This window comes from Citrus clementina, unplaced genomic scaffold (assembly GCF_000493195.1).
Source record: "Citrus clementina cultivar Clemenules unplaced genomic scaffold, Citrus_clementina_v1.0 scaffold_2, whole genome shotgun sequence".
Lineage (NCBI taxonomy): Eukaryota > Viridiplantae > Streptophyta > Magnoliopsida > Sapindales > Rutaceae > Citrus > Citrus x clementina.
Genome location: NW_006262688.1, coordinates 14,147,879 through 14,163,364, shown reverse-complemented (window position 1 = coordinate 14,163,364; position 15,486 = coordinate 14,147,879). Strand labels below are relative to the sequence as shown.

General features: G+C 34.7%; 2 protein-coding genes across 6 annotated transcripts; one reads left to right on the top strand and one right to left on the bottom strand.

Annotated features, from left to right (window-relative positions):
* Positions 1-5,684: 5,684 nt before the first annotated feature.
* LOC18052245 (kelch repeat-containing protein At3g27220) lies at positions 5,685-9,201 on the top strand. 2 transcript variants are annotated; one of them, XM_006447076.2, is made up of 7 exons: positions 5,685-6,099; positions 6,494-6,688; positions 6,845-7,074; positions 7,148-7,318; positions 7,464-7,569; positions 7,818-8,024; positions 8,691-8,972. In XM_006447076.2, exons 1-7 carry the CDS (start codon positions 5,869-5,871, stop codon positions 8,730-8,732), a joined length of 1,182 nt encoding a protein of 393 aa, XP_006447139.1. In that variant the 5' UTR covers positions 5,685-5,868; the 3' UTR covers positions 8,733-8,972. The 2 variants fall into 2 exon arrangements, with proteins under 2 accessions (XP_006447139.1, XP_006447138.1); XM_006447075.2 differs by having other exon boundaries at positions 5,686-6,099; positions 8,883-9,201.
* Positions 9,202-9,505: 304 nt separating this feature from the next.
* LOC18052244 (ribulose-1,5 bisphosphate carboxylase/oxygenase large subunit N-methyltransferase, chloroplastic) lies at positions 9,506-15,109 on the bottom strand. Of its 4 annotated transcripts, XM_024190217.1 has the most exons (14): positions 14,495-15,109; positions 14,345-14,420; positions 13,042-13,247; positions 12,817-12,903; positions 12,586-12,678; positions 12,100-12,216; positions 11,815-11,969; positions 11,600-11,684; positions 11,420-11,506; positions 11,227-11,346; positions 10,720-10,821; positions 10,465-10,635; positions 10,252-10,342; positions 9,506-9,817 (listed from the first exon to the last, which is right to left on the bottom strand). In XM_024190217.1, exons 1-12 carry the CDS (start codon positions 14,852-14,854, stop codon positions 10,468-10,470), a joined length of 1,656 nt encoding a protein of 551 aa, XP_024045985.1. In that variant the 5' UTR covers positions 14,855-15,109; the 3' UTR covers positions 9,506-9,817; positions 10,252-10,342; positions 10,465-10,467. The 4 variants fall into 4 exon arrangements, with proteins under 4 accessions (XP_024045985.1, XP_024045984.1, XP_006447135.1 ...); XM_024190216.1 differs by having other exon boundaries at positions 10,252-10,635; XM_006447072.2 differs by lacking the exon at positions 12,100-12,216 and having other exon boundaries at positions 10,252-10,635; positions 14,495-15,108.
* Between the last annotated feature and the right edge of the window lie 377 nt (positions 15,110-15,486).

Genomic DNA, 15,486 nt, shown 5'->3' with positions numbered 1-15,486 from the left:
TTAAATACTAGCTTATAGGACTTGAACCTGAAGATTATGAGCACACTAGAAGCACAACAACTATTTTGATTTGGTGAAAATAAACTACGATAACAACTCAAATGAGACACAAATAACTTAATAATAAAATTACTTAAAAAATTCTTTTCATTGCAAATGTTATGGGCACAAATTGTCTACAACAAGAAATTAAACAAAATAAAAGGAACAAGTGATAAATGAGTTAATTCGAGGAAACCCAAACCTCTATAAACATGTTTTTGGTATTTTGAGGGACCAAATACCTCCAATTGCAACTATCTATCTGCCAAATAAAATATTTCAGCCTACCATTATTCATATTGTTGCTAGTTTAAATACTAGCTTTCAGAACTTGGGTCTAAAGATTATAGGCACAACAGAACCCATGTTACCCATGTTTCCTAGAATTATGTAAGCACAACAACTGCTTTTACGTAGTCAAAATAACCTAAGATAATAACTAAAAAGAAATAAAGATAACTTAAGAATAAAATTACTTAAAAAATATTTTTTTAGATTATCATTGCAAATGTTATAGACACAAATTAACTACAAGGGGAAATCAGACAAAATAAAAAGAATAAATGATAAATGAGTTAATTCAAGGAAATCCAAACCTCCATAAACATGTATTTAGTTCTTTGAGGGACCAAATACCTCTAATTACAACTACGCAATTGCCAAGTAAAATATTGACATCGATGCTAATGTAAATACTAGCTTAACTTGGACATAAAGACTATAAGCACAATAGAACCCATGTTCCCTAGAATTATGTAAGCACAAGGATTATTTTAACTTAGTCAAAATAAACTACGATAACAACTCAAAAGAGATAAAGATAACCTAAGAATAAAATTACTAAAAAAATTATTTTTTGGATTGTCATTGCAAATGTTATAGGCACAAATTGTACATAATAAAAGGAACAAGTGATAAATGAGTTAATTCGAGAAAGTCCAAATCTCCATAAATATGTTTTTGGTACTTTAAAGTAACAAATACCGCCAATGACAAATACTCAGTTGTCAAATAAAATATTAGCCTACTATTATTGACACTGAAGCTAGTTTAAATACTAACTTACAGAACTTGAACCTAAAAATTATGAGCACAACAGAACCCATGTTCCACTCAAATTATGTAAGCACAATAATTATTTTTACTTAGTTAAAATGAACTATGATAACAATTTAAATTAGTTGGTCAAATCAAACCATGATGACAACTCAAAAAAAATATAAATAACCTTAAGAATAAAATACTAAAAAATCATTTTCTAGATGACCATATCAATATACTATCTATTAGTAACTAAATCCTTATTCATTTGCTTTTTTTTTCTTTCTTAAATTTATCAATTGAACTGGCTATTAACTCAATAAATTTTACAGACTAAACCAGTGACCTCAGCACCCACCAACTACTATATCATTTTCTTTTATATATAATATATGTCGCGGAAGTAGCAATTAGAGCATTACCTCTATTTATTTTTTAAAGTAAGGTTAAGGTAGAGTAATCATGATAGTAATAAGAATTAGGTTGGTAAATGATCTTTCATTGGAGGATCAAACTCCCCTTATGGCCATTTTTTTATGATTCCTTTATAAAGTGCTATATTAAAAATCTACATGCACCAAACGTTTCATTTATATACATATATACACACACACACACACACACGTAAAATTATTACCAGATCTCCAAGCCCAATAGATCCACTTCTGAGCACCTTCTATGAGCCCACTAATTACCTACTCGAATATAGCTCGAAGGCCTCATCAACTAACAATCAGCACATTTTTGTTGGATTAAATGCATGGCCAAACCTTAGATTTTGGCTTATCTAAATCCACGTCAAAGCTTACCCACTTGGTCCAAAATTGAATATTTAATTGATTGGTGTTGGATCTTGGGAGGTAATAGGTTACACAACATTCGGAGAGCACGTATCGAAATCCCTTTTGTTAATATTATTTTTCACACCCAAAATGCTTTCCTTTATAAGTTTATTTATTTATTATAAAGATAAAGCTTCTACGGATAAACCTTCCACTTGAAATAACAATCTTCAATTTACTCTTCAAAAGTGTAAAACCTTCCACAAATACACAACTTTTTAATTTGCCACGCAGAATCATTGAGAGTGAGAGGCATGAATGTTGTTCACTCACTCAGTAAAGATTCTTGCATTTACAAACTCACTTGTAGTTAGTGAGGGTATCCATGCATGCTAAAAAAATATACTTGTGTGTATATATATATATATATATATATGATAGACTATTGGCACTCCTCTAATCTTCTCGTGAAATTTCAAAAAATATTCTCTTTTTTTTAAATACACACATTTATTTTTTTTCATTTAGTTTTTTAATTGTTAGAGCCAAAAGTAGTATTGTGCTATTTTTCATTTCTTTTGCAATCTTATTGTAACCCTACATGCAATTAAAAAATTTTCTAGGTGATAAATTTTTTAATGTTAATCAATAGCTTAAATCATACATATTTTAAATTATAATTTGAAAGCAATCATAAATACAGGAATATATAATAAATAAGAAATAGAAAAAGAACAATACTTATTCTAAATTTGTGTGATCTATTTTAGTTAAATAGAAGTAAGAGGTAGAAAATTAAAAAAAAAAGAAATGATTATAAAAAAAAGTTTATATGTTTAATTCTTATATGTTCTTATCTGTAATTTTATTTCAAGTATGTTTTTATAGGGATAATGAAAATGTGCCAATAGTTTCACTATATGAACAATTAATATCATATCTCTAAGCCCAATAGGGGCACTCGTGAACACTTACCCACACGAACACAGCCCTATCTCAGGCCTCCTCAACTAGAGGTGGCAAAAATACCCGCCCGGTCCGGACCCGGACCGTACCCGGGTGTTGCGGGCCGGGTAATACCCGGTCCGGGTATGAAGCCGGGTCGGTCTTGGGCATCACTTGATAAACCCGGAACCCGAATTTTATTAAAAAAAATTATAAAATATATTATTTTAAATATTTTATATTTATTTGACTTATTTATTATACATATATAAAGTTTTAAACACTTAAAGTTTATATTTTCATGTCAAATTTTATTGAAATAAATTTAAAACTTATAAAATTATCAAAAAATAAAAAATATATACACATAAAATATTAAAAAATATAAAATCCGGGTACCCGGATTAAAATCCGGACCGGTTGCATCCGGGCAGGGTCCGGTCATGGCAATACCCGGACCCGGCCCGGGGTTTTGCCATCTCTATCCTCAACTAACAAGCACATTAATGCTATCACTTTAAAATGTGGGGGAGTCCATTGTAAGTGCTTTCATTTTTTGGTAACAACCAAAAATGGGAGTTGAATGCACATTGCTAATAAATGTAACTTGATCTTCTTTAGACAATATTTTTAAAGTTAGTAAGACCTATCCATATTTGATAAATCGTAAATGATATTGATAAGAATGAGAATGAAGTGGCTAATTTATGAGTAGAAATGATGCATGCTTGGAGATGCATGAGTCTCTCTTATCCGTCTGTCTATCTACATGTGTGCAAGGAGTGGTTGACTCTCTTTGATTGTTGTATGGAATTATGAGGACCAAAGTTTCAGTATTTTCGTATTTTAAAGAATAATGTTGTTAAGTTTTGTTGAGTTGCTTGATGTTCCTATTTCTAAAGGCCGCCTTATGTATTACTTCCTTTGGAAAAGAATATTCGTGTACATAATTTTTGACAATAACTAAAAAGGGAGTACTGATATTTATCTGAGATGCACAGTACAGTAAACGTAAATGATCATGCACAGAAAACATTTTCTTGCCAATAGAATTTATCCGAATGTACGCTGTGGACGCATAGATAATTGTGACGTGAGTGAAAATGAAGTGTCCCTTTTTTGATAACAAATACTCATGCACACATGAATTAATGTTACGAGTTAGTGATTTGGAGTTGAGAAGAGAGAGATGTGATATACTTATCGGTCAAAAAACATAATTGATTTGTGTGGAGACAACATTTTTCAGGCCAAATGGACACACAAATGGGGAAAGTATATATAATTTGGACACGAGTTAGATGAAGTGACCATTCTGAGACACGTTATAGTTTGCTTTTATTAGTGTATATATACATACATGCATATATACACAGACAGACATTACAAGTTGGAAGCTAAGCAGAAGAGAGAGACTTCCAAAGAAGCGATAAAGGAGGCTGCGAATGCCATCATCTTCAGCTGCACAAGCCAATGTCGGGGGTCTTAGTTAAAAGGTGTTCCTTCTTTTAATTATTAACCACAAAAAAAACTTGTCTCCATATCGTTGCATTGAATTAATTACTATCATGGTTTTCGAATCAGTAACTATTTTACATTGCCAAGCACAAGGAAGATTTTACTTTATCCATACTTTTATCCTAAACCTAGCTAGACACTAAGGCAGAAATTCATAAGATTTCTTTTCTTTTTGGTAACTGAAGGAGGTGACAACCCTAACATACCATTTTAAAGTTAAAAACTATGTTGGCTATTAATCAATTCAATATTTTTTAGACACTAACCCTAGTTATTTATTATTGTGTCAAATTTTACTCGTTTAACATGTTTTTAATACATTGTCTAAATTATTTATTGTACAACTAACTCAAACTCTAACTAATTTTGTTTAAAATTCAACTTTTTTTTTAAATATAGTAAATATAACATAATTTTGTTGAATGAAAAGTAAGTCATTATATTATAGTTAATCAAATTGTTGATCATCACATTAAAGAATTATCATATCAAAATCTAAACTCGATACAATTGTTAAATAAATGATTTGAATTTTACTCGTTCTAATAATTGTGTCAATTTTGACCAACCTAACCTCAACTCCCTCATAATTTTATATCTTATTTGTGTCAAGTGAATGTATCATATCAAATATGTGAAATGAAAAGCTCCACCTACAAGCATGCCACATTGCTTCCTTGGTTCTTCTCATAGGAAAAAAAAAACAAAAGAATAATTTCCCATTGGTTATTTAACCAGTCATTGTATCATATCAAAAATGCAAAATGAAAAGCTCCACCAACAATATAAACGCGCCATGTTGCTTCCTTGGTTCTTCTCTCAGGGTTAAAATAAATTTCATTGGATATTTAACAGTTCAAGCCCAACAACTAAGTAGATATAATATGTTTTAAATACACAATCTATCATAATTTTCTATGAATTATGTAACAATCCAAACCCAACAACTAAATAAATATTGTTTATTTTGCGTACACAGCCTGTTATGATTTTGTTATTAGACCTTACAACCCAAAACATATCTAGTTAATTAGGGGAACCAAAACTTATAAAATAATTTAAGAATGCGATGTGAGATGTTTTGTTAAATAAGATGTGTGTGTTATCTTCTTCTCATTGAGCCTTAAACTAGTAAATTGTAAATTTGTAATCGGATTGGGTGAGAGGCGCTTATTGGAGATCCATCATTGTAATTTTACTAAAATTCAGCAACCAAATGTTTATTCTATCTTTAAATGTTATTTTCAAAAAAAAAAAAAAGCCTACAAAGATAATAGATAAAATATGGAAATATCTGGACTAGAGTGAAATTATCCTTACAGTGAGGCGACAAACGGAGCACAAGCACAAATCCAAACATGTGCAGAAACAAAACTGCGGAACTGAAAGTAAACAAAAAACTGTTGGCGCCCAACTCTTGTGCTGCTTGAGATTTTCTCCTTCAACTTCAAGCATTCTCTTTCTCTCTTTTGATTTCACATATATTATATAAAACGAGAAATAACCAATTGCTAGTTCCATCCATGAACTTGTGTAAAAAATGGCGAGGTTTGATCACCACAAGCAGCACACATACACGAAAACAGGATGTTGGTTTTTATGTGTTCTTGGTCTTTTAGGAGCTGCACTCATTGCTGATTTCATGTGGGCTTCTTCTTCTTCTTCTTTTTCATCATCATCTGCACATTTATCAGTCGCATCGAACTGGGCTCTTGAGAAATCCGGTGTCGTAGTTATACCACATGTTAATGCTACCAAAATTGATCGACAGGTTCCGATTCTCTCCCTCTTGTATTGCATATGTTAAATTTTTTTAGTTTTGATAGAAATTCCTTCCTTTTTTTTTGTTCGAATGGATTTAGGAAGTGGGGTTCTTATGCTTTTTGTTTTCCTTATGTTAGGTTACTGATACAAGGAAATGAATCGATAAATGGTGTTTTCTTATGTAGTGTTTTAGTTCGAAAAAAAGGGAATGTCACCTTAAGTGAAACAATTAAGTGAAATTTTTGTTTCAAATAAAATATTTTGAATTATTTTGTTTTATTTTATGATTCTGTTAGTGAAGTTCTTCTTGTTAATCATTTTGCTGTGGTACCCACCAAAAGAACGTAACCTTGACTTACAAATTGGTATTGGTAAATTAACCATGAATCTCCTGTCTGTAGAGAAAATCAGTAGCTGTGATAGATAAGAAGGGCCAGGATGCTGAGAGATTCCTGTCAGCAACATTTGCTGATCTACCAGCGCCAGATTTAGAATGGGAGCAAATGCCATCAGCACCGGTGCCTCGTCTTGATGGAGCAGCTATTCAGATTAAGAATCTCTTCTATGTCTTTGCAGGATATGGCAGTCTTGACTATGTGAGCATTAATTCACAACTGAATCTTTGAACTTCTGAATTGTGGTGTTAGTCTCTTAGATTTCACATCATTGAATCTTTCCAATTAAACAATTGAATGTTGTTTCTGTGATTTCAAAATTGATGGGTCTGTTTATGCCTGTGTTTTGTTCAATAGGTGCATTCTCATGTAGATGTATATAATTTCACAGATAACAAATGGGTAGACAGATTTGATATGCCAAAAGATATGGCGCATTCACACTTGGGTGTTGTAAGCGACGGGAGATACATATATATAGTTTCAGGACAATATGGCCCTCAATGCAGAGGGCCTACATCTCGTACATTTGTTCTTGACTCAGAGACAAGGAAATGGGACAGCATGCCCCCATTACCATCTCCCAGGTATATAATTGGATCCTATCAGTTGCTGATTTTATGTCAGATAGATGAAATATTTTAACAGGAGTGTTTTCAGATATTCTCCAGCAACTCAGTTATGGAGGGGCCGCCTTCATGTGATGGGTGGCAGCAAAGAGAATCGCCACACACCTGGATTGGAGCACTGGAGTATTGCAGTAAAGGATGGAAAGGCATTGGAGAAAGCATGGAGGACTGAAATACCTATTCCTCGTGGTGGACCACATAGGTTTGCGGGCTTCCCTCATGTTATATATCTGTCATTAGTTTCTAGCGTGGAGGATTTAAACTTCTATGTGATTCAAGTGCCATGGGAATATAATTTCAAATTCAGAATCACAATTCCTGATCATGAAAAATCAATTTTCTAACAGGGCTTGCTTTGTGTTTAATGATCGTCTTTTTGTTGTTGGTGGTCAAGAGGGTGATTTCATGGCCAAACCTGGGTCTCCAATTTTCAAATGCTCACGCAGGCATGAGGTATATAAGATGATGATTGTGTTTCAGTTGCTATTGCATTTGAATTGGTTGTGACCATGTTGTGATGTTCCTGATGTATGCTTCATTCATATGTAGAGTACTTGGATCTACAGTACAGTTGACATATAACTTTGTGTAATGAATAAAAAATGCCGTTTATTACTTATATTCATGAATGTTCCACTTTAGTTTCGTATGCATCATTTATATGTCTCCTTTATGATGGGATTGTTTCGTTTTCGTTTCAGGTAGTTTATGGTGATGTTTATATGTTGGATGATGAAATGAAGTGGAAAGTGTTACCTCCAATGCCAAAGCCCAACTCTCATATAGAGTGTGCTTGGGTAATTGTCAATAATTCAATTATCATAACAGGTGGTACAACGGAAAAGCACCCCATGACCAAAAGGATGATCCTGGTTGGAGAAGTTTTTCAATTCCACTTAGACTCACTGGTAATCATCTATCACTACAGGCCTCCAAAGTGAAATATAATGCATGTTCATTAATGTATTGGTTTATTTTTGGTGCGGATTTTATCTATGTGCCTCATGGCCGTGAGAGGTCACAGTGATCTCTGTTTATCTAGGGACATGTCAAACTTGAATTTATTTGCCATCTTGCTTATCTCTTCTCTGCTCCATTCTTTCCACCCATCTTCAAACTAAAACAAGTTTTTCCTCTTTTTCTAGACGGGCTTCTCCTTATGGTTTTATCAGTCAGTCCTTTCACATTGGCCGAAATTTTCCTTGTTTTTCCTCAACCAGTGGCTTCTATATGTGTCTGCAGTCACTTCTTATTTCGTATTCTCTTTATTACCAAATTTTGGGTTCATTTCAATATATCAAGTGCTCAACTGTAATGCCTGTAAGCAAGAAGAATGTGGTTTCCACTTGATATTCATTGTCATCCTTTCTGTTTCATTCTATTCGAGTCTATGATTTTGTTTCTTATTTTTTCCCTGTAAATGTAATAAAATACTACCAGGAACATAAATGGTCAGTCAATAGAACTTGCATCTTGCATTGAATCTGCATGCAACTTAATACTGTGTTTTCTTATGTGTGCAACTGTTGCATTGAGACTGTGACAAACTTATTATCATGTTTTCTTTATACAAGCCATCCCTGCAATCCAGATTTTGGGGTTCACATGCGAGTTGATGTCCTCTGTTCGAAGAAAGCAAGGAGATAACTTTGGGTTTATTGACTATGTTACCATTCCATATAGTTCAACATCTACCTGTCTTCGATGATGATGGCAGTTAATCTCTGTTAATATTTGAAAGTTTTATCTTCTTTTGTCAATTTCAGACATGGTCAGTTATCGGAAAGCTTCCTTACCGTATAAAAACCACCTTGACTGGCTTCTGGGATGGATGGCTGTATTTTACTTCTGGGCAGCGAGACAGAGGACCAGAAAATCCACAGCCAAGGAAGGTTATCGGAGAAATGTGGAGAACCAAATTGCATTTATGATAAAACTCATTACCTTCTAAACACCTTGTAAGATTTTGATAGGTTCAGGATCTGGCATTTCGATTTTTGAATTAGGTTAGTTTTGCCGAATTGATTTTTTCCCTTTAGCTAAATGTCTGTTGATCTACAATCTTATTAAACCTCTTTTACTCAATTTTGTTAACAATGAAAAAGATTGTTACCTTCATTCTTCGATAATAAAGTATGTTACCACACTGGCTGAAAATAACCTTCTCATCATTTCCGACATCTTCTAGTTAGTACACCACAAAATTTAGGACTCATGCACACTTCATATAACCCAGTGCTAAGACTGGAGATTCGAGGCTGGTGCACAATTTTACGCAAATCAAGGGGCCAACTTGTTAATAATATGATTCCAAGTTGCAAATCCGACTGTTCTTTGTCCCTTGTGAGGTATGGGACAGAACTCTTGGATCATGCAACCACAAACCACATGGAAAAGAAGTATCCTTTCTATATTACAGAAAACCAGATTACAGAAACATCTAGCTGACAATGGTCATCCACAACTCCATTTACAAAGAATGGCCAATGCATCTGTGCAAACCCACAGTTAACAATGTGATTTCAATCCCTTCTCTACCGAATGACAATTCTACGGGCACTTAAGATTAACCAGAGTAAACTAAATGGATTAAACTGTTCCAGTCAAATGAACCAGCACAGGTGTCTCTCTTTAAGACCTAACAGCCAGTGACAACTACCTGTAACCCTTGGTTGCCCCAGCTGTAACAGCTTAAATCTAACTGCAAACAAGAAAATAAATTGGATTTAGGACATAAAATAGAATTATCATTCAACGAAGCAAAAGATGCATTCAATCAAATCAACTATACTTTACCAACTGATAAAATGACTTTTAAGTAGACTAGTCTTTCAAAACTAATCCAAACTTTTCAACAAGGCCATGCAAAAGTGCAATGCCAACCTCTCGCCTAGCATTTTCAAAGATATTAGGGAGCTTTTATCCACAATGTTACTTTTTCTGTTTTTCCAATCATTGGTTAGTTTTAGAAATTCTTATTTTGTTACTTTATGCTTCGTCAAGTAAGAAAATGGCTCAATTAAGTGTTCTAACATATACACACAAATGCATCTCATCAATTAGCTTGGCCTATCAAGCACAGTTATACAAGAAAAAATTATTTATCATAATTTTTGTAGGTTTCAATCCACTGACCTGTTTTATGTTTTCACATTAGAACCTGTAATTCCCACGTACTGCAAAGAAGTTCCACAAATTTGCAAAACCACTACGAGAGTAGCAATTTCTGCATAAGTTATCACAATCCTTATAAATCTGATGAACAATTATAGAAGCAACAACTGTACAGCAGATTGCAAGCCAGCGTGTTTGTGTGTTTGACTCTGTGAGAGAGAGAGAGAGAGATGCCTTTCAATTCAATAAAGGAGCATAAGGTGCTGGGCACGGAGAAACAGTGACGTCAGGTAACAGCATTATCATATCAGCTGTCACCTGTAGGCATGCATTGAGCATTTTCTTCTCCATCCTAACAAGCTGCGTAGCAACTCGCTTCTTAGGGTGCAAGTTATAATCTGTCAACTGACGAAATGAAACTGTTTCAATTAAAACCTAGTAAACAATAGAATAGGGCTAAACAATCAAAGGATATTGAGCAGATGTTACCATAGCCTCATCTTCACTCAAGGTAGCTGGGTAGCCAGCTAGTCTTGCCTTGAAATAATCGGCAAGTTGGTCTAATACTGCCCGTTCCATACAAGGACTCACCTATAAGATCCCAAAAATATCATGGTCAAATATTTCATTTCCCATTTGAATAGACTATATGTAGCATTTAACTCTTTTGCCTGGATTATAAAATTATTAACTCAAAAAACAGAGTTAAATTTAGACGACTTAAATATAAAGAAAAGGCAAAACCATACAAGTCACAATATGTCACATCCTAGTCTCAAGTAATTACGCAAGAAAAAAATGGATGAGGCGGGAGGATAAGCAAGACTAGAAAAACATTTAACCTTGAAACAGGGCTAATTAGGACTATCTATTCTAAAGGCCCTTGAGTTCTACATAGAGAATGCTAAGTTTTATTTCAAGTTAGTAACATTTAAGAATCTGATATACAAATTTAATTAGGCCAAGAAAGAGAGGGCTTGAAAGAGAGGAACTTACTGGACAAATTGGACCAAGAGAAGAAATGACAGATTGCATCTCAGATGTATCAGAAACATAGCCCAATCGCAAATAAGGAAGCATATCTGAAATAGCTTCTTTTTCCCTCCCCGCATGCACCTGCAGGAGGATCTCATTAACTAAAATGAATACAGAAAACTTCATTAATTGTGTAAAAGGTTCAGGTCCATACATGAAAAACCTGCACTGATAATTTCCCATTTCTTTGGGCAACCATTCTCTTATCCTGATATTGAGGATCCTCGGTATTCAAAGCTGCCTGGAAAATATACAGTAGTACAGAAAGCATAACAAGATTGGCTTTACAAAAGCAAAATTGCAAGCATGAGAGACCAAAGGGTAAAAATTATACCTCAACCACTAAACGGTCATATGGATTATCTTCATCAACAAAACCATAGTTTATGAGCAATTTTGAATTAGGCTGAGGGCCACACCTACAAAAGAAGATATAAACTCTTATGTTATAATCAAGCATACAAATGGTGCCACAAGGAGGCAAGTCTTTATTACCAAAAACACTAAAAAAGCAACTTGAAATCATGGCCAGTAAAGCTGATGTTATACCACACAACAATCGATTCCCCAGCCTTGTATGGACGATCAACCACCAATTGAACAGCATCATCAACAGCTGCTAACATTGCCTTGCATTTGCTACTGTAAGCTAGCAATGGAGGTCCAAGAGGAACCAAAGCAAATCTCCGAGCCAAACTGACTTTCTGAGAAGGAAGAAGCCTTAATTAATCAATAGAATGCTTATTTTATAAAGCAAAACGAGAGCAAAAATGTTTGGGTCTCTATCCCCCTTTTATTTATTATTACTACTCCCCCACCCTCCCCCGGCCCCACCTCTTTTGGGTTATGTGTAGGAGAAAGGGGAGTGCGAGTGGTTGTACATGATGTTTGGAGATGCACCAAATGGCTAGCAAATGATTCAGTTCCCATTTGTGGTGTGCAGCCACAACGCTAGATGAATTAAGCATCGGTTCAGTGATAACAACTTCATGGAGTGCCAATCAATTGCTTATTGATAAAAAAGGCTGTTAAGAACAAAATGCAACCCGGATGATGAGCAATTGATAACAATATTACTCACAGTAACAGAATGCAAACGGCTTCCTTTAACTACTAATTCAAATATTTCGATGTCAGGCTCTAAAGGCAATGATGCCTAGGAACATTAAGATTACAAAATATCAAATGCAACAAATCAACAAAATTGAAGCCAAACAGAAGGCCTACCATGTAAACACATGAAACATACAAACAAGCAATTAAAGCATTGTGTATTAATTCATATATGTCACAAGGATTCCCAGCTAAACAAAGAAATACCTGCAAATGCACCACACAAGACTGGACAGCAACAAAAGCTTGTTTAAAAATCTCAAATGTAAAGGCCTCAGTTGGTATATCATATGGGTATTGCTGCAAAATGCACATAAAGTAATCAACTTATGTCAGATCATGCGCACCATGACAAACTACTAAAGCAATAATATATTTGGTCATCGAAACAAAACGTACTTATTTCTAGTAGCGGTAAAACAAGTGCAAGAATATAACCTGAAATAGAGACCCAGCCATGAACCAAACAGTGTCAAGCTCATTGTACTCTCTTTTAATTCCTTCGGCCCTCTCAAGAATTTCAGCCTAAGTCATTAATCCCAAAAATCATCTTTAAACCTTTTGGAACCACTAAACAATAATAAAACTCAGATATGAGAGGATGGCATGTAGCACAATGTTAGTAGCACTAATCTTTCAACTAAGCGAATAAGCCAAAAATACCTTAGTGGGGCTACCTGTTAGGTAAGCCAATTCAGTTTCCGACCACAGAAGTGGTGATTCCACAGCTAGTTGGCCTCTCCCTCGTTGACGATCAAGTTCTCTGATATATGGAAGCCAAAATGACTTTTTTCCTTGTTTCTTCTCATACATTAGATATAATGCTAAGCATGCCAACTCCGACAATTTGTTGGTAGTTAGTAGTTCCGCTGCATAATAAAAAAGCAGATGGAACTAAATCATACACCTAAATCAAGTTTGCTTGTTACTAAATTCAATTGATATAGTTAATGATGATATTATACTACCATAGTTGATCATGGTACAAGAGAGATCTGCTTGACCTAGTTGAGCAGAACAACTGTTACACAGACATTGAAATGTCCAAAATTACTGTAAGCCACATTCTCAGAATGCACTAAACTAAGCATTACTCTTCTCTTACAAAGTTGAAAGCGTACTTCCTATGGCTTCTTCAGTATGGTCCTACCATTATTATAGCTCACAGGAGTTCATCCAAGATAAATGTATTGCCAAAATAGCATTTATAGACAGCTTCTAGTATAAATTTAAATTCATTCTTGTTCTACTAATATACTTTTAAATCCATTGTTTTCTAGTATGCCCCACGGACTCTTCAATTCAAAATTGTTTCAACTACACTGTTGGTGGCAAAATTTGGCATCAGGCACAGAAACAAATTACCAAAATCAAACCACAAATTCTTCTAAGTAATTGCCCTTTCCCATATCAATTAAAAATGCTCACCATCCCAGCCAACAAGATCCCAACACAAGAAAATACTCACATTGTTTACAAAATCGACAAGCATCATGTAGTGACAAAACAAAAGCAGGTGATTTATATCAGTTATTTTTGGAAATTTTATATTAATAAGCATATTATTTATCTTGTAATTGCTACTGCATTATAGAACAGTGGTTCTGCTCTTGCTTACTAATCAGAACGAACCTGTCCTTGTTCTGAAAATTAATTAATAAAAATAAATTAGCACTCCGTATAAATAGAACTCAAGAGAGAGAAAAGTGAGATGAGTGGAAGTGAGCAAGAAGAAACTTAAATGGCTGCTCAACTTATTGCAGTACTACTCAAAGACTTCCGACTCCTCTGTATCTCTCAGCATCTCACTCATCAAGCCAACCTCAACATCAAGATTATACCAAGACATTACAAGTTACTGCTAAGAAATCAAGATACTCAAGCATCCAACACGATTCAATGTCACTACACATCATGAACTTGATTAAAATAAAAATAAACCCGTCAACAAAACAATGCACCTTACCAATGGTCTCGTTCCCTAGCACTCTCTCAAGCGTCACTACCAACGAATTTGGCACCGAGAACGCCACATCACCCGCCTATTTCAAAGGGAAAAATATATCATAAAACCTAACTCAAGAAACCAGAATAAAACACAAGAACAAAATTTAACCTGAAGATCTTCACTTGCAGCAACGTAATGAATAGGCCTGTGTTTCTCATTATGCGAAGGCTTTTCTTTAAGAATAACTTTACAAGGAGGCAATCCATTCTTATGCATCCAAGATTTCAAGTCACCAAGATCCTCCTCTTTCTTGCTCACAACTTCGCGCGAGCCAGCGACCAAAGTATCGGAGCTGGAGACGCGAATCGAGAACCGGTTTTTTCTGCGAACCAGTCGCAATGAAGAACCGAAATTAGGGTCTCTGATGACCGAGATTGAGATAGTGGATGCAATTGAAAGAGGGTGATGCGGAGGCCGAATTGGCGGCGAAATGAATTTGCTGCTGCGTAAAGAACAAGAAGCTTCCATGAAAAATGATATTGGGTTAGGGTTAGCTTTAGGATTGCGAATTTTTAGAATCGGCGATGAAAGTAAGAGTGAGTATTCGTGAGATTTTTAGTTTTGGATTTTTTTTTTTTTAATTTTTTGGTACGTTGCTGTTGCTTTCAGTTTTGCGTTTATATGGTGTATGTGTCGGGTAGGATAAGAGAAGGTTCCGGAGGCCGTGGGTTTGATGGACAAACGATGTCGTTACTGTCTAATCGGATTGGAGGGAAACCAAAAAAAATCTGAGTCTCCTTGTTCCTACCAGGGAAGGGCGAAGTGGACTTTTCACTTGCTAAGGGTGTGTTTGGTTTGGTGCGGATTCTCCCCGCTTCTATGAAAGTGCTTTTATAATTAAAAAGTTATTGATCAATTTGTTACCGAATAAAAATAACTCTTTTTAAATTGGGAGCCCAGCTTCTCTCTTTGACAAGTAAAAAACAAAAGGTAAAAGATTATGTTCATATCAGTGCCGGAATTGGGTTCAAACTTTCTTTAAATCCTTCTCATCAATGGACTTTTGATGCATACTATATAAATTCTTACCTCTTTATCCATCTCTAAGTTGTTTAAATTTTTTAAAATTCCAGAATATGCAGAATAGAAATGCTATCTCC